At 37.6% G+C, this 20,045-nt stretch overlaps 1 protein-coding gene across 15 annotated transcripts in view; it reads left to right on the top strand.

Annotated features, from left to right (window-relative positions):
- GPHN (gephyrin) overlaps positions 1-20,045 on the top strand; it is a 611,785-nt gene that overhangs the window by 530,121 nt on the left and 61,619 nt on the right. For all 15 annotated transcript variants that reach the window (XM_082386487.1, XM_082386483.1, XM_082386492.1 and 12 more), the window contains one exon: positions 17,019-17,140. In XM_082386487.1, the coding sequence (XP_082242613.1) occupies positions 17,019-17,140 (122 nt within the window). The remainder of the gene's footprint in view (positions 1-17,018; positions 17,141-20,045) is intronic.

The following is a 20,045-nucleotide window of genomic DNA, read 5'->3' as shown; positions in this document are numbered from 1 at the left end:
AAAACTATTGACTGACCCAAAATAAACATTCTTTTTAATTGATCTACAAAGTGATGATTCTAATATCCCTAGGACGAACTGACACTGTGTTTAGCATCAGAAAGAAATTTCTGTTAAACTGGTTGACTTAATGATCTATTCTTATTTGAGATTTATTTATATGCTTGTGCATCTAAGTGACTTCATGGGGTTTAGGAAAGCTAAGTAGAATGAGCAAACAAATAGACAACTAGTTATTAGGCAACTTTGTTTAAGCTACATTTATTGTGTTCTTCCTAATGACTTTGTAGGTCTGGATTAATAGTCTCAGTTATCCCCCAGAGTACATTGGTAGTATTTTTTAAGCTATCTTTTATACCCTTTATTAAAACTATTTACTAGTAGTAGGGAAAAGTGACAGGGTGAGAATAGAGATGGTACATACATGGTAGAATCTAAAGAAGATTTTGTAGTCCTAGTTCCCTGCCCCCATAGATTTTATTGTCCTTAGAGAAGCTTTGACAGATTCCCCTACGTTTTCTGGCCTGCTGTACTTAACATGGTTTTCATGTAGTTTGACATTCCTCCCTACTCCCATCCAAAGTTAGCTATTATTGTGACTCTCTATCACCATATAGTTTAGTTCAACAAATGTTTGTTGAATACCTCTATGCCAGACCCTATACTGGAAACTAGAGATAAAAGTGATAAATAGGGCTTCCCTGGTGGCACAGTGGTTGAGAATCTGCCTGCCAATGCAGGGGACACGGGTTCGAGCCCTGGTCTGGGAAAATCCCACATGCCGCGGAGCAACTAGGCCCGTGAGCCACAATTGCTGAGCCTGCGCGTCTGGAGCCTGTGCTCCGCAACAAGAGAGGCCGTGATAGTGAGAGGCCTGCGCACCACGATGAAGAGTGGCCCCCACTTGCTGCAACTAGAGAAAGCCCTCGCACAGAAACGAAGACCCAACACAGCCATAAATAAATAAATAAATAGAGAGAGAGAGAGAGAGAGAGAGAGAGAGAGAGAGAGAGATAAATAAATGATAAATAATGCATAGTATCTCTCCTGAGGCTTGAGATCCTCAGATAGCCAGAAAATAATAGGGGGAAAAAAGTATTCATTTATTTCAGAGAGGCCAAAAGAAATTACGTTTGTCTATGAATGTGACAAGTCTATAATTTTTCAGTCACAGCACAAGCTCCCCTTAAGTATTAGTTCTGATTTCCCCTGATATGTATGGCTTCACATACGCCACCTCTTGAATCCAGTGTGGTATATTGGTAAGCAAAACAGTAGCCTTAGCCAACCCAAAGAATGCCATACAAGATGTCTATGTATACTGTATTTAAAGCCTGCTCTGTATTTTGTGACTGCATGATCTTATTCAGGATGAAGGAATTCTTTTAGAATTGGGAAGCTAGAGTTGTAAACAATAACTAACACAGATCAGCTGCTGTAGACACTTGTTGATTTCCACAAACTATGCAGGTTAAAATTTAGGTAATACCATTCAATAATTACTTAATTGTGGTCGTACATTTCCAACCTCATGCATTTGTTCAATATATACTTATTAAGCATCTGTTACACGCTGGAATGCTCACCAGAGGTTCTCTTAACTAAACATCAGACTTAACAAGATATGAATATACTGTACCTTGAACCAGTTTACTTAGAAAGATATTGAACAGGAAACTCAGCATCCAGCAGGGGAGTATCATGCTTTCTTCAGTGGGACCAGTCATCTTAGCAGTTCACACAGCCATCCAACAGCTGTTCTCTTTGTTCTTCAAGTGACATTTAGGTGCAAGGGAACAAGAATTCTACTAGGAGAGAATGGGAGCCAGCAACTTAGAAGCACCATGTCCTACATAGGAATCAGTATTTCTTATAACAATCTTAGGCAACTTCCAGAGTCCCTACAAGGGAAATGCCCAGCTTCAAGTGTCACCACATTCGTGGAAGCCCAAAGCTTGGCTTTCCACTAGGGATTTATAGTTCATTTGTAATTTCTTCCATTCCATATGCAAGTTACTAATCAGAGACCATTTTACCATAAGAAGTGTTGTCTACTAACAAGCTGACATTTTTCTTTATCAAATTTCCAGAGGAACTGAGCTAGAAAGTTAACCCAAGTTCAAATTTGTCCTTAGAGATGGAGAAAGGGTTTTATTAAGGCTTTACCCTCACATTAAAAGAATGCACTGTCTGCAGAAAATTCGAAAACAGTAATAAAACTAACTACAAGTCATTCTGTTCTTTATTATCACCATGCACTGGCAATTCTAAACAATGTCAGTGATAAATACTCCTTTCCACTGAGGCAGTCTTCTCTCACAACCCCTCCCCTTTTAGTATGCTACCATACTGATGTCAGGCAGTGTTCTGACTGCTGGAGATGCAGCAGCAAGCAGGACAGACAAAGCCCCTGCTCTTACAGAATTTATATTCTGATGGGGGCGGTGGGGCAGGTAGTCAATAAACAAACATATAGTGGTAAATGATATGAATTTTTAAAAAGCTGAGTAAGATAATAAAGAATGCTAGCAGAAGAGGTATATGCCAGGTATTATCTATTGAAACTTATTCCACATCAGCCCTTTTGTTCTCTTCCCTATACAAGAAAGCTGGAAGCCTGAAAACAGTTTCCCAGATTCTCTTTCCAGCTGTGGTCCAGTTAGGTTTTGCCATTGAGATGCATTAACATGGTATTAGAAGGTGGAAAGAAGGTAGCAGGAGTATATCTCCTCAACTCAGTAACATCACTTTCCTCCAACAGCCTTGGGGACGATGGTGACTGCAGTTACTGATCTTTAGTAATACACGTTTCTTCTTTTGTTTCTCCAACTCTGCCAACACATTTGTAACCAATCCCATGCATTAAATCCTCTCTTCTCCCACCCCCTCCATTTTAAATACCTAGAGGAGTTTTGGTTTTCTCATCCCGGACCTGACTGGTAGACAGGTAGAGTCCTCTGTTTCACAAAGGCTAATCAGGCCACACTGTTGAGGGGAAATTAGAGTGGAAATCTGAAGGCATGGAGGGTCTATGCCACGTGAGCGGAACTGTGTTCCAAGCAGAGGGGACAACAAACACTAAAGCCCTGGAGTACATGCTTATCAAGTTTGAGGAACAGCAAGGAGGCCAATGTGGCTGAAGTATAGAGGGAAAGGAGAAAAGTAAAAGGAGATGAGGTTGGAGAAGTAACAGAAACAAGATCATTTTATTCTAAATGGACAGTTCTGAGGAAGCAAAACATAGCATGGAACATAAAATGTCTTAAATTTTTAAATGATCACTCTGGCTTCTATATGTATGGCTTGGCGTATGGGAGAGAAAAAGTGAAAAGCCGGGAGGCCAGTTAAAAGGATATGCAGTGGTTACTCTCTGTACCTCTTTGAAGCTTGTATTGTTTGTTCACTACTGTATTACCAATGCTGATAAAATTGCCTGACACACACACACACACACACACACACAAAAATAAAATTAAAATTAAAAATTAAAATAAATTTAAAAATTTTAAAAAGAAAAGGATATGCAATACTCCAGCAGGAGATTTGGACCAGAATGGTAGTGGAGATGGTGAGAAGTAGTCAGATCCAGGATACATTTTGAAGGTAAAATCAACAAACAGGATTTGCCAGTGAATTCAAGGTAGAAGATAAGAGAAAGTGAAAAGTCAAGATGAACTCCATTCCATAAAATATATTGTTTCCCTTGAAACTGTAGATGGTGACTTACAGGTCTTTAAACTGGACATCAGTCAGCCAGCTGCCATTAGCTTCAGGAAGTCAAGATTGTATGCTTGTTATCTAGTTACCCAAAGTACTAGCAATAAATATTCCTTCCATAGATGGTAAGTTTTCTTCTAGTTTCAGTAACCTTCTGCCATATTCCATAACTCATTCATTCATTTCTATTCATTCTCATTCTTTCTACCCCCTCCTCCCCTGTCTCTCCCTCTCTCCCTTCCTCTCTCTCTCTCTCTCTCTCTCACTCACACACACATACACATACACAGAACTAAGTGTATTTATCTCCACTATGCCTCTGCTTATTTTATTCTATCTTTTGTAAATCTCTTGGCCACTCTCAATAACAGATGTCTGTACAAACAAGTTTAAACTTTAGATATATAAAGTCTGTCTAAAATTTCCATATACTGTTCTTTGGGAGCTGCCACAAGCAGCTGTTATTATAAAAGTAGAATCTTTAAGATCTTTGTCCCCACTAATAAGAGAAGGAATAAGAAGTTGAGTGTCTACTATGACCAGTACCGCTATGTGCTTTATGATTAAAGCAACACTATGAGGTTAATATAATTATCCTTCTTTTTACGTAAGAGAAAATTGAAGCTCAAAAACAAAGCAACTTACCCAACATTATATATGTTGTGTAAGTGATGAAGCCTGGTTTCACACCTAAATCTTTTGGCTGTAATGACTTTTTTCCACTATTCCACAATGCTTCCCACTTCCTTAAATTTCATTTCCCCAGCTTTTTAATGGCAATCTCTGAAACCTATCAGGTTAGATAGTCCATTACTTTCTTCTAGCCACCCTATACTTCTTGTCCAGATTAAGGACTATGACTCACCGCTTTAAAGTTGCCCTCACTAACACTTCAGATAGCTTCACTCCTTTAATCTATTCCTTTGCTTACTGTGGTAATACCCACAGTGAATGACTCCATTCTCCACTTTCTCCATTTTTGCTCCCAAGCAGAAAAACATTACTGAAAAAATTCATAGAACTATGATTACCTGAACAACTACAAATTACTGCCATTTAATGGCAACCTGGCACTTAAAGTTGTTCAGTAATTCTGATGTAACTGTCTCGTTGATTTTCTAGTACATTCTTCCAGTTCCAATATGATAGTTCATTCATACACTCTATACCCTCTTTAAACCTCAGTAGCAGCCCTACTTTGTACTCTTGGCAGATGACCTAACCACCTTTATGGGAAAAAAGTAAAGGTAAAAAATAAATATATTTGTCAAACTGAACTAGATGAGATCTCCCTCTTCTTCCCATCTCATTACCTCGAAAATTTCCCCATTCCTTTAGCTATCCTCCTTTCTTCCAATCTAAAAGGAAAAGGTACTTCTTTCTAAGAACAATTCCTCTACTTCTATCTTTAGACCCACTTTTTCTCACCTTCCTCGGAACTTTGATTTCTAAATTACTTCCTATGTCTTCTGTGTTCTCTGATTATTTTCTCTCTAGTGGCTCCTCCTCCTTCCACATCCAAATAGACAAAGATTACTGCTATCAGAAGAGAACCTATATTTAAACACCTTCTTGCCTCCTATCCACTACCAGCTTTGTTGAAAGAGAGGTCTGCACATGCTGCCTTTCCTTCCTCACTCTGCACTTTCTCCTCAAACTCCCGAATCTCATTATTGCCCCCCATTAGTACAGAAACTGCTTTCCTGAGTATACTAATCATCTCCTAACCTCTAAAACCTGCTCTGATATTTATCTTCCTTAACCTGTCTATATCATTTGACATCAGTGGCATTCCTCACCCACCACCTTGAAACTGTCTCTTTCCTGGTGTTCCATGATTGTTCTCTCTTGATGCCCTGCCAACTACTACTTTTTTTCCTCATCGTTCCTTATCTTGATCCCATTCCCTAATTGGAATATTCCCCTAGGATGCTGTTCTCTGCTGTGTCTTCCACTCCCTCTTAATTCTCCCTTAGAGTTTTCTTCTCATGTCAAATATATGCAGGCAACTTCCCATATCTGTAGCCCTAAACTTAACCTCTTTTGTAATTTCAAGCCTTCATTTACAACTTCCTCTGGATATTTCCACCTGATGTTCCACCATTACCTAATCTCACTCACCATCTTTCCCTTCCTACCATAAAGAGTGGAATACTTCCTTCCTGACTTGCCTCTTTTTTAAAGGCATCACTATTCCCTGAAACTGTTATTGCCAAGGTCATCAGTGACATTTAATTTTTTTTTTCATTTTTAATTACAATAGAATACACATAACAAAAAATTTATCATCTTAACTATTTTTAAGTGTATACTTCAGTAGTTTTAAGTACATTCACATTGTTGTGCAACCAATCTCCAGAACAGTTTTTATCTTGCAAAACTGAAATTTTAAACACAGCTCCCCATTTCCTCCCTCCCACAGCCCGTGGCAACCACCATTCTACTTTCTATCTATATGAATTTGGTTACTCTCAGTACCTCATATGAGTGTCATCATATAGAATTTGTCTTTTTGTGTCTGCCTTATTTCACTTAGCAAAATATCCTGAAGTTTCAACCATGTTGTAGCATGCGTCAGAATTTTCTTCCTTTATAAGGTTTCTTAAAGGAGGTGAGTCTTGAGCCTTCAGTATAGTTTTTTTTTTTTTAAATAACCCGTTAACTTTAATTAATTAATTTATTTATTTAGTTAGTTAGTTATTTTTGGCTGTGTTGGGTCTTCGTTTCTGTGCGAGGGCTTTCTCCAGTTGCGGCAAGCGGGGGCCACTCTTCATCGCAGTGTGCGGGCCTCTCACTATTGTGGCCTCTCTTGTTGCGGAGCACAGGCTCCAGATGCGCAGGCTCAGTAGTTGTGGCTCACGGGCTTAGTTGCTCCGCAGCATGTGGAATCTTCCCAGACCAGGGCTCGAACCTGTGTCCCCTGCATTAGCAGGCAGATTCTCAACCACTGTGCCACCAGGGAAGCCCCAGTATAGTTTTTAACAATGTAAAAAATGACCATGGATTGGCAGACTGGGAGACAGTGCTGAGTATAATTGAGGAGAAGAAAGCCATAAGATTGGTGTTTGAGAAAGATCATTTTCAGTAGATGTGTGCTCCTGAGCAACAGAAATGTCAAAACCCCCGTACAAAGACCACCAGAGCCCTGGGTATGACTCATTAGAATTTGTAATCTAGGCAAGTTGCTGGAACTGGACAGTCAGTAGCCTTATCTTTGGAACATATGTATCTATGTGGAGTTACTATTAAATCACTTTGTTCATGGTCTTAGAACATGTGGTTCTGAATGAGCTGGTGTTAAAAAACAATTTCAGCTAAGACAGTTTGTGCTCTGTATTATGGTTTGGCACAATTTATCTGTATTAAAAGTCATAGCACACTTTTGCAAGTTCTGATTTCAATTTCATTTCTCAGTGCCCCCACTTCTGGTTACTTTCAGCCTAAATTAGCTCCTTATCTTTGAGATGTGATCAATCCAGATTGGTACCACTTTTTGATGGGCTATGATTGTGTATTAGGTTTTCTGAGGTAGTTTTTTTGATCTCTACATGCACCTTGCCTTTGTGTACTCTTTATTTCATGATAATTTGTTGAACCATATAGCTTACAGCAAATGTGCAGCAACATTTAAGGCTCTAGAGTTTATATATTCGGCCACTGCCATACAGACAAACATTAGGACAAATATATTACCAAAGTTTGCAAGGTACTTCAAAGCCATGATTCTAGACTTCCAAACCTGTACATGAAAATATGTCAAATATTTTAGCATTGTTCCCTTTACAAGAAGAAAGGAGCAAATCTTTGTATTATGTAGTAGCCATCCAGTAAACTCAAAAATTGCTTAAAATGTATAAAAGACAACAGATTTATTCCAAATTTGGGAAAGGCAAAACCAAGAAGAGTTGTCAGAAGAAACAAGATATTAATGTCATAAATAAAGACAATAAATATTTACAGACAATATTTTTAATCAACAATAAGTAACCATTATTTTTAGAAGCTTTTGATTAAAATGATTTAAGAATGTGCCACAAACCAGAGAGTTAACAGAATCTTTTTGGTTATAAAAAGGGACCTTTGGGGCTTCCCTGGTGGCACAGTGGTTGAGAATCTGCCTGCCAATGCAGGGGACACGGGTTCGAGCCCTGGTCTGGGAAGATCCCACATGCCACGGAGCAACTAGGCCCGTGAGCCACAATTACTGAGCCTGCGCGTCTCGAGCCTGTGTTCCGCAACAAGAGGCCGCGATAGTGAGAGGCCCGCACACCGCGATGAAGAGTGACCCCCACTTGCCGCAACTAGAGAAAGCCCTCACACAGAAAGGAAGACCCAACACAGCCATAAATAAAAAATAATTAAAAAAAAAAAAGGAACCTTTGTTATCTGGACACAAAATAACTTAGCCATTTTTAACAAAAAGAAAACCCAAATTCTAGTAACAATTTACAATGAAAGATCCATACGCCTTTTTTCCTTATGAATAAGCCCACGTCATGTAGCCAACTTTGTCAATGTTTTTAATACATATTATTCTTCCTGTATATTCATTATTTGTAGTTATTACTGCCAAGCAATAAATCATTTCCCTTCAGACCTTCTATACTTTACTGAATAATACTCCTAAATTTATTTTTTACTGTCTTCCTTTTTATTTTGGCACAATCAGTAATTTTTACTTTAAGAAAAATATTGTTCTGTTTTTTCCTAATAAATAAAACATAATCATTACCTTGCACAAGCATTCCTCTATCTTCATATATCCTTTCTACCCTGTTAATGATGGTTACTTTAACCTGTTAATGATGTACTTAATAAAAACACTGGTATATTTTTTTTTAACATCTTTATTGGAGTATAATTACTTTACAATGGTGTGTTAGTTTCTGCTGTATAACAAAGTGAATTAGCTATACATATACATATATCCCCATATCTCCTCCCTCTTGCGTCTCCCTCCACCCTCCCTATCCCACCCCTCTAGGTGGACACAAAGCACAGAGCTGATCTCCCTGTGCTATGCGGCTGCTTCCCACTAGCTATCTAGTTTACATTTGGTAGTGTATATATGTCCATGCCACTCTCTCACTTCTTCCTAGCTTACCCCTCCCCCTCCCCATGTCCTCAAGTCCATTCTCTACGTCAAGCACTGGTATATTAAACATTATAGTGCCCACATATCCAAGATTATTTATCAGTCAATCAAATTAATATTAGTTTAAGATCTTAGAGTTAACTAAGGATCTGGCAATTAAAATTTAATTTCTTATAAAGTCATGATTTAATAGAAGCATTATAAGAATTCGTCTTGTAAGGGAGGAAAAATATTTTTTCCTCTACCTTTCTGATTTCTCAAGCTCTGAATTTTATTACCTCTGTAACAAAAGACAGATTAATAAGAGAGAAGCACAGCATTAATTTAATGTAAGTTTTATGTAACACGAGAGCCTTCATTTAAAAAAAATGAAGACCTGAAGAATCAGTTAAACCTGAGCATTTTTTTTTATTAGTTTTGATGAAGAATGGAAAGTCATGGAGAAATATGAAAGGACAGAAGTCATGAGGAAAGTGTAGTAAACTGGGGGAGACTTAGCAAGGCCTGTTCCTTCAGATTCCTCTCTCTGTCCCTTCACCTTCAGAGATAAGGATGCTCCTTTCCTCTGGGCATAGGGAGGGCACCTCTAACATAAGGGTTTTTTGACGTGCTTCAGGGGGAAGTCAGAAAGTCCTTCCTGCATGTACTATTTCTCAAATTCCTTCAGCTTAAAATATTCACTATGCCAAATGCCATACTTTGGGGTAGCGTGTCTTGAACCTCATCAGTTTCTTTTCACAGAGACATTCCATATCATCATCCCCATATTTAGATGCACACAATTTAGAAGGTTCAAATTAGGATTTTTTTAATAAGAAAATAGGGAATTCCCTGGCAGTCCAGTGGTTAGGACTCCACACTTCCACTTCCAGGGGCCCAGGTTTGATCCCTGGTCAGGGAACTAGGATCCCACAAGTCGTGTGGCACGGCCAAAAAAAAAAAAAAAACCTATTAAGATTTTTTTATATATGTGTATGTATAACTGATTTACTTTGCTGTACAGCAGAAACTAACACAAGGTTGTAAATCAACTATACTCCAATAAAAATTAATTTTAAAAAAATTTTTAAAAATAAGAGTCTTTAAGAATAGAACAAAAAAAAGCAAAGACACCCAAGGCTTACATAACTAGAATATTATACTAGTATAACTTTCTTACATCGTGGTAAAGTTAGGAAAAAAACACAGGACAGTTTTTAAACTAAAATTATTAAATCAGTCTAACATGTCCAGAATCATGATAATAGAAATAGAATATGAATTTTTTCTAATACAATTTGTAAACCTCTGTATTTATAAACCAAATTCTTAAAGACTCCTTAGATTATGTTTAAAAGCTCTGTATGTTCCTTTTTCTTTCTTACATCCAAGCAACCAAGGCAATTAATTTAACTCTCAATTAAAACTTTTTTCAGAGTTTAATTAAAAGCCATTTAGAATAAGACTATTCTCCATTAGAGTTTATAATCTGACTTTTCTCACCTTTCTTTGTGTTAGGTCTGTTTGTCTGGACTATCTGGGTATTTCTAAGGTGTGTCCATAATGATCAAAATTGATTTTTGATCAATTAATTATGTTTTCCAAAAGAAGGAGAAAGTAAGGATGTATAAGGAAGCTGTTTGCAATGGATATGGTAATAGTTACTGACCTATAAAATTCTAATACCTTCCCTTTGCAAAGAGGAGAAAAGTCTTAGATGCAGACAAACCCATTTCAATACATTAAAAAGAGAGAAAGTAAGTTATTACAACCAGTCTTAGGCCCTTTGACAATACCATCAAGACCATAGGATTAAATCTCTGAAGAACAGAAACAAAGAGGGAGGTCTCTTAAAATAACTAAGTGATTTCTCTTTAAGACAAATAAGACAGAGAATTTCCTCAATCCAGGGTTTAACAAACTTTTAAATATTTTGTATTTTTATTGAAATTTCATTTTGAAGCAGTACATAACAATAAAAGTGATAATCATTGAATATTCCGAATTGTATTCACCCTTTGTTCTAAAAGTGCTTTCAAGTGAATAATTGTCATGTCAAAAGTACTCCAAAATGACCACTGCAATTCCAAATTTTCCTTGATGAAACTATGTTTTCTAGAAAAATAAATGCAAGAAAGGTAAAACAGAAGCCAACTTATGCCAGGAGAAGTACAAGTTTATTATTAGATGAATCCATGAATTCATTAGCTAAAAGCCAGTCAACAGGGGGAATATCACTTATATATGTCTAAAGTCCTTAAAACTAAGGTTGAAAACGGAGCTGGAGGAATCAGACTCCCTGACTTCAGACTATACTAGAAAGCTACACTAATCAAGACAATATGGTACTGGCACAAAAACAGAAACATAGATCAATGGAACAAGCTAGAAAGCCCAGAGATAAACCCACGCACCTATGGTCAACTAATCTATGACAAAGGAGGCAAGGATATACAATGGAGAAAAGACAGTCTCTTCAATAAGTGGTGCTGGGAAAACTGGACAGCTACAGGTAAAAGAATGAAATTAGAACACTCCCTAACACCATACACAAAAAGAAACTCAAAATGGATTAGAGACCTAAATGTAAGACCGGACACTATAAAACTCTTAGAGGAAAGCATAGGAAGAACACTCTTTGAAATAAATCACAGCAAGATCTTTTTTGATACACGTCCTAGAGTAATGGAAATAAAAACAAAAATAAACAAATGGGACCTAATGAAACTTAAAAGCTTTTGCACAGCAAAGGAAACCATAAACAAGACGAAAAGGCAACCCTCAGAATGGGAGAAAATATTTGCAAACGAATCAACGGACAAAGGATTAAGCTCCAAAATATATAAACAACTCATGCAGCTCAATATTAAAAAAACAAACAATCCAATCCAAAAATGGGCAGAAGACCTAAATAGACATTTCTCCCAAGAAGACATACAGATGGCCAAGAAGCACATGAAAAGCTGCTCAACATCACTAATTATTAGAGAAATGCAAATCAAAACTACAATGAGGTATCACCTCACACCAGTTAGAATGAGCATCATCAGAAAATCTACTAACAACAAATGCTGGAGTGGGTGTGGAGAAAAGGGAACCCTCTTGCACTGTTGGTGGGAATATAAATTGATACAGCCACTCTGGAGAACAGTATGGAGGTTCCTTAAAAGACTAAAAATAGAATTACCATATGACCCAGCAATCCCACTACTGGACATGTACCCAGAGAAAACCATAATTCAAAAAGACACATGCACCCCAATGTTCATTACAGCACTATTTACAATAGCCAGGTCATGGAAGCAACCTAAATGCCCATCGACAGACGAATGGATAAGGAAGATGTGGTACATATATACAATGGAGTATTACTCAGCCATAAAAAGGAACGAAATTGGGTCATTTGTTGAGACGTGGATGGATCTAGAGACTGTCATACAGAGTGAAGTAAGTCAGAAAGAGAAAAACAAATATCGTATATTAACGCATGTATGTGGAACCTGGAAGAATGGTACAGATGAACTGGTTTGCAGGGCAGAATTTGAGACACAGATGTAGAGAACAAACATATGGACACCAAGGGGGGAAAGCGGCGGGGGGTGGGGGTGGGATGAATTGGGCGATTGGGATTGACATGTATACACTGATGTGTATAAAATTGATAACTAATAAGAACCTGCTGGGGCTTCCCTGGTGGCGCAGTGGTTGAGAATCTGCCTGCCAATGCGGGGGACGTGGGTTCAAGCCCTGGTTTGGGAGGATCCTGCATGTCACGGAGCAACTGGGCCCGTGAACCACAACTGCTGAGCCTGTGCGTCTGGAACCTGTGCTCTGCAACAAGAGAGGTCACACAGTGAGAGGCCCGCACACCGCGATGAAGAGTGGTCCCCACTCGCCGCAACTAGAGAAAGCCCTCGCACAGAAACAAAGACCCAACACAGCCAAAAATAAAATTAATTAATTAATTAATTTTTTTAAAAAAAGAACCTGCTATATAAAAAAATAAATTTAAAAATTTTTTAAAAAACAACAAAAAAACTAACGTTGAACCCTTGAGAGCTAACCCTAAAAGCCAGCAGGCCAGAATGGGGAGGTAGATCTCTCTGAAAGCCTGTTTCTCATACATAAACATAGAAAAGTTCTTACAGACACACAACAGTGTATCCAATTGACAAACAAAATGGTTAGTAGCAAATCAACACTTTAGCAAACCAACAGTAAGGAAAACAAAAATCCTTACATATTCAGTCAGATAACCAAAAAGTCCTGGGAACCTTACTCTTAGAGCAGAAAAATTTTCCATCTACCCTTCTAGGTTCTTTGGCTGATCTAATAATTAAATTGACATAAGGCAGATTAACAGGAGAAAAATTTAATTTTGTGCATACAGGAATCCCATAAAAATATGAGACCCAAAGACAGTCAGGCAATTGAGGCTTGTATGTCAGTCTGAGCTAAGGAATGGGATAGGGCCTGGGGCTTCAAAGGGGAGAAGGGCAGTTCAGGAAGATGAGAAGAGCAGATGTTTAGTAATCAGATGTTTGCCCTACCATGCAGGTAAGTCTTTCATATAAAAAGTTATCTCTGGTAATAGCTCTCTTTCTGGGCCAGGCCTCCTATCTAAATTCTTTTAGGCAGTTAAGGGAGTAGTAAAAGTTTTTATTGAGTCTGCTGGGTCTTGATTGCCTTCAGCTCAAAGTAACGCATGTGCCAAATGGGCACATTTGGAGGTGGCATATTCTGCTCCCCTTCAAAAACAAAATAAATTTCAGCTAACTTTGGGAGCTCAACAAAAAAGTATCAGAGTTTAATGTAAGTGCTGGACTTAGCATCATAAAGACTCCCCTGAGCAAAGAGGCTCAAAAGACCTCAGTGAAGTGCAATGTAACCAATATGAGAATAGTGGTGGCATGAGGTCTTGCCTAAGTGTTGGTAGGGACCTTCATGACCATCATTGTCCTAATACAGAGGCCACCAGGGAAGCCTGTTGATCATACAAAGCTGGATATATTAAAGTTTCTGAGCAAGGAAGAGCATCACCTTGAGAGTCTCAGTAGTGTCTCAAGAGGAGGAAGTTACAGAAGGATAGTTGCAGGATTTTGAGGACTGGAATTGGTCATGAGGTGGTTTTAAGGTAGTTAGTAAGTACGGTCTAGGCAGAGACTGATCACATTTAGTAAAATAGGTGAGTTGCTGAAACAATTTCATTTTATCTTTGGAGCACGAGTCCATATGGAGTTACCGTGGTCTCTAATTGTCCATAATCTTATAGGAACATACAGGTCTGAACAAGCTTATGTTATAACAATTTGACTTAAGATAGTTTGTTACATATCATAGTTTGGTACAGTTTACCTGTTATGCAAGTAATCGTACAGTTTTGCAAGTAGATGTGTCTATTTTATTTCTCAGAAGGAAAGAGTCTGTCGGCAAGATAGCCAATTATAAGACTTTTGCAGAAATTCAGATATATTCAATGCCTGAAATTGGGGGATGGAGAGGGTTGATAAGAGAGTGAATGAAAATGTAGTGTCAAGGAGGAGATGGATTCCTGTGTATAAAGCAGCAAAACATTAAAAAAAAAAAAAAAGGAGATGGAGTAAGGATTAAGGATTGAAACCTTTGGAAAGATAGTGGACTACAAAGGAAAAAAATCAAAGGCTAAATGTTTGAAAGCTGGAAATACAGTGGCACCATTGACAATAACAGAAACAGGAAATTGAAATTTAGTATGTGGTAGATAAGAAAGTAACAAGGTATGAAGATAATGGGTTATGTTTTCGTTTTTTTGTTTGTTTTGGGTTATGTTTTATTTTACTTTATATTGTATTTTTCCTTTTATATTTTAACTAGAATAAGTTTCAGGCATCATTCCAGAGATGACTAGAAGTATAAGAAGCTGGAAGATAAGATTACATTTTTAAAGAGGAATATTGTGAATTTATTCTAGTATATGAAACCTTATAATCTTCCATTCGATTCTGTGTGTTTTCTTTGAAAATACTTAAAATGCACTGGAAATCCCATACCCTCACTTAACTAGCTATTATTTCATTATGTCAGTTTTACAGATAAACAACTGGTTCTCCAGTGATCGCTAATTGTTCTATTATTTCTGGAACTGTGTGCAGCAAAATAACAGAGAGGAACATGAATGGCAAAGAAACCACCCTAATAACGGGGAAATCTCATTACTCAGTTGGTGGTCAGTACCCTTTGTGAAAAAAATATTATATAACCGTTCAGTTTTCTTTCTGCAGCAACTTGTCTGATTAATGGAGTTTAAAAGCTGCAAGCCTTGGCCTTATAAAATTATAAATTCAATAACTGTGTGTTAATTAAGATCAGAAAATTAATCTGTATTAGTACTGCAATAGCAATTTTCCAAGCTCTGCCAGTGACTAAGGATGAAAGTGGGCTGCAGTGTCACATGGGATCTGATTAAGTTAGATTAGTGCAGTATTTGAAGGGAAGTCTCCCAGGTGACAGTGAATAAGATGATCAAAGTTTTTCTGCAGATATTTTAAGGGGACAGTTGTTGGCAAAGCTACTACTTTTCCAACATAAAGCCAAAGGTCCAGCCACATGGTATCACTAATGAGTCAGAAGGAAGACTAAAGGGGCTTGAGGTCATTGTTTGGCAGAACTGAGATACAAAACCCTGGGTATTGGCCATATTAACAGCCTAAGCATCTGAAATGTGCAGGCTTGCCTTCAACCTCCTAAGATAATATTCCAGATTTTCTCACTTCAAAGATGCACTTTTTTTTTCATTTTGTAGTTTTCTGAAATCAAAGTACATCTTAAAATTGTGTAAATTAAATTTTCATGTTGTGTGTGTCTGTGTGTGTTAGGGACCTCCTACTCTTAAGTATTTTATAATCTAATAAATGTAAATCTGTGTTCACGTTATAAACTGATTCCATCCATACTAGCATCTAGGAGTAACAATATGAGAACAATTGGGGGGAATTAGGTGCTCTTTCAATATCATGTATCATAAAGAAAGGACAGAGAATTGTTTTTATTGTATATTTATCTATGTTAACTGAGTGTTCATTATCTCAGTCCTAACAACTGCCTTTCAAGGTAGTTTTATTACTATATATTATAAATGAGAAAATTATGGCATAATGTGTTTGGGCAACTTGAATTTGAACGTTATCTGAATAAGGTAGACTCTTGCTACTACGCTACACTGCCTCATTGGAACATCCTAACATAAAATAAGCTTCTTATAATTTTCTTCATTGACATATAATAGTAGATATTAAATCTCTTAAGGGTGATTCAATTCAAAGTCATGGAATCATGGGTGTGTGCAGTTAAGTATTACTTGTTTAAGTTTGCTAATAGAGACAAGCTATCTGGCTCCCTCTCCTTCAAATAAGTTTAACTTCTTCGGTACTACTGATACCACTTCACAAAAGAGATCAAAAGGCTTGAAAGAAAAGATAAATGATCATTCTCTTCAGACTTGAGAATATCATGTCACACAGTCTCTTCCTCAAATATTCTCAGTGAAGGACAGATTAGAAAATAATAGTGGGAGGAAAAAAGAAAGTTGTTTTTTTTTTTTTAATTTGACCCAGTAAACAACCAACCAGTAGAAAGGCAGCTATCTCCAGAGCACTATTTTGTCAAATTGGAGCCAAAGCTGGTGTGATATTTGGCCTGCTGTTTAGTCACCACTTAAATTTCTGCATGTTTTTTAATTCTGGAGGAATGTTTTCTCATCCTCCTATGCTTTCAATATTTATCAAAGATCCTTTGAGGGCTTCCCTGGTGGCGCAGTGGTTGAGAATCTGCCTGCCAATGCAGGGGACACGGGTTCGAGCCCTGGTCTGGGAAGGTCCCACATGCCGCGGAGCAACTGGGCCCGTGAGCCACAACTACTGAGCCTGTGCGTCTGGAGCCTATGCTCCGCAACAAGAGAGGCCACGATAGTGAGAGGCCCGCGCACCGCGATGAAGAGGGGCCCCTGCTCGCCGCAACTAGAGAAAGCCCTCGCACAGAAACGAAGACCTAACACAGCCAAAAATTAATTAATTAATTAATTAAAAAAAAAAAAAGATCCTTTGAGCATATATCTTCTATGGGCCAGATACTGTTATAGGTGCTAGATGTGCTAAACTCTGTTTACTAGATCTATTTTTTTCCCATTAACAATAGGCAATATTATCCTAAGAAAATAATTTGTAGTGGTTTTTTTTTTTTGGCTTTGTAGCTGCTAAATCCTGAAGATGACCTCTTACCAGGAAAGATTCGAGACAGCAATCGTTCAACCCTCTTAGCAACAATTCAGGAACATGGTTACCCCACAATCAACTTGGGAATTGTGGGAGACAAGTAAGTATTGGATTTTATTTTGAAGTTGTTATTGTACAAATATGAATTTTGGGAGTACTAACTAGGCGGGATTGTTGCTAAAGAGAAAGAAATTTAATACCATAATTTTCACTTATTTCATTCTTCAGAAGTCAAAGAATTATGGAGATGTCTATGTCCTTTAGCGATAGACATTTTCCTGGAATGCCTTTTACAATAGGAGAAATATGTTGCTCTGCTTTGGGTGTTATTCCTATTCATACTTTTACTTATGTCAAGAAAGATAGGGAAGTTTCATTCCCTTTCACCCTTCCTAAAGGCAACTATATCATAAATTTGTTGAGTATATTTCTAGTCGATGTTTTATGCTTCTGTTACATACAAAAATATCCATAAACAATGTAGTATATGCAAAAAAAAAAAAGAAAGGGAAGACATGGGTGAGAAGAGTAAGAGGGAAATGTCAAAATTAGTACTAACTGATTCTTTGAAGTTTAAGTACAATTATTTTCTAGGACTTTTATATTGATTTTTGTATTCTTATATAACCTGAGTTTCTCCAGGCTTCACCCACTTGTAAATACAAAGGGAGGCACATTGACTATAATTGCCCATCTCTGAGAGCATATTACCCCATTTACTAAATTAACTCAGCTCTCTGCTAAATTCCCCAACTATTTCTGTAAATTTCCCACTGCGTCTCCAGCTCCAGCTGCACATGCAATCAAAAACAAGTGCTCTTTCTGAGCATCCCACTTCCATGCGACACTGCTGTTCAGCCATGTTTCACCAGGCACTATTTCCAGTTCACCAGAGGTGTGCCTGCTCTTAGTAACACTCAAACAACAGCCTGCTGGAGACAAAGCTAGGAGACAAATCTGAGTGATGGATGCCCTGATGTATCTGTCACCCATAATTGCCCCTTTCTGTCTTATCACCATCTTGTCACTGAGCAAAGCTCATTATGCCTGGATCCTCCTTCCCTTAAGATGAGTGCTATCCCAGGGCTCAAATATGCTCTTGAAGAGGCTCTGCCCTACCATTTCACAAGGTATGCTGGGACTCCTATAAACCCCAGTTTAGGCTCAAACTGGACACAGTGTAGTCCAAACCTGGAACACAGCATCTTGCTAGTAACCTGAAAGGCAGTCGTTTTTATGTTAATCTCACCTTTTAAGCTTCTCTTCTTTCCTCCTGATTTTTTTTCTTTCTCTGTGGACACTGGAGTAGAGTGTTACACATATTTTCAAACATCTTTTTTTTTTTTAATTCACCATTTGTATTTACCTGAAAGTTTAGTTCTAGAGAAGTCCATAGGTAAGTAACCAGCCAACTTAGAACCCATGCTGGTGAAGCCAGTGCTGCAGGTTACCTGGTATCACCCTGACCCAGGCTTCGTAGCCCTGGGAAGGGATAGAAAGAACCCAGTGAAAAAAAGCGGGGAGGGTTGAATTTGGACCTGACTAGTAACCCATCCTTTCATATATATAAACTTCAAGCATCTAAAAATTATCCTGATGCAGATACACCTTTAAAGAAGGCAAAAATTAATTTCTGAGAGGAGGTAGGATGAACCCAAGAGTTCCAATAGCACAGAACAGGCCTGAAACTCTAGAGAACAAATGCACCAGATTTAGAATTTGTTTCCCAGCCACCGCTGACTCTGGCCCTGCCTCCAAGTGCATTAATGAGCTCTAAGAACTATTATAAGGTAAAAGGTGCTTTTTGTTTGTGTGTATCATTTTTACCTTATGCTGTCTTGACTATAATTCTGTTCATTCTCTCCTCCTAATGTTGTACTTCTGTATTAAAAGAAAAGCTAACTTGATATATACTATATATGCTGCCATTACCTTACTATAAAGGCCAAAACACCATTGAAAGGTTCCTATGTTGATATGCTAATATTTGATTTTCTAGGACCAGCTGTTGATTTGTTGTAGACGTTTCCTAATAATTAATGTTACTATTACATGTAACTTCAAAATGTCCCTTGAAAACAACATATAAAGAACAACAAAACTTATAAGCAAGATATAGGCAATTTTGAGAATATGCACATCTTTAGTATATTCTTTTCTTGGATTGAATACCTTACATAAAACTGAGAACAATTTTTTAAAAATACAATTGATGCAAATCTAAACTTTCTCAGTCTTAGAGTGCTGTATTGAAGAGGCCCAGAGTAAATGGTTTAAAATGCAGAGGTGGAATGTGGGAGGAAAGAATTTATAACTGTTCAGATGGAAATCTGTGCTGGGAATTTAGCAAAGGAAACAAGGTATATTTAATCTGCAGCCTGTTGATATTCTGTGAAGGTTGTCTCCCTCTTCATTCTTCTCTTTCCTATGTAGCCGTTTGCTAATGAAAGCAAATGTTGTTATACAGAAGCCTCTATGTGAAGCTCTCCAGGGAAACAAGCAGGGTCATGGGAGAAACTACCCTATGTTTAAAGCAGGGAGAGAAATAGCTCAAGAATGTCAGCAAGCACAGAACCCTTACTCAGCTATGCCAGATAAGAGTAGGGAGTAAGAGTGCTATTCTTGTTATTTTTAAAAGGTTTCAGTCTGGGTTTAAATTCTGTATGATTCTACTTCTTAGCTCTTATTCTTATCACCTACCATGACTTTAACAATAAATGTTAAACTTGAAGGGTAAGACTCTATAACTTATTTGGATTGACCTGGATGAATTTTGCCTTTGTTTCTTGTACATTTCATTTAAAAAGAGGGTACAGTGGAGATTATGGGAGGGGTGCTTCAAATACGTGAGCATTAACTGTATTTTTAAAACATTCATTTTTAAGTATTATGTGAATATTAAAACACATTCCTTAGACATATTTTCTCTCATTGTGTGGAACACAATACTAGTGTGGTTCCTAGCGTTTTTCTTTAAAAAGACAAATTTTTTTATAATGTAAAAA

This window comes from Balaenoptera borealis, assembly GCF_965194805.1.
Source record: "Balaenoptera borealis genome assembly, chromosome: 3".
Lineage (NCBI taxonomy): Eukaryota > Metazoa > Chordata > Mammalia > Artiodactyla > Balaenopteridae > Balaenoptera > Balaenoptera borealis.
This window is presented reverse-complemented; position numbering and strand designations above follow the sequence as displayed.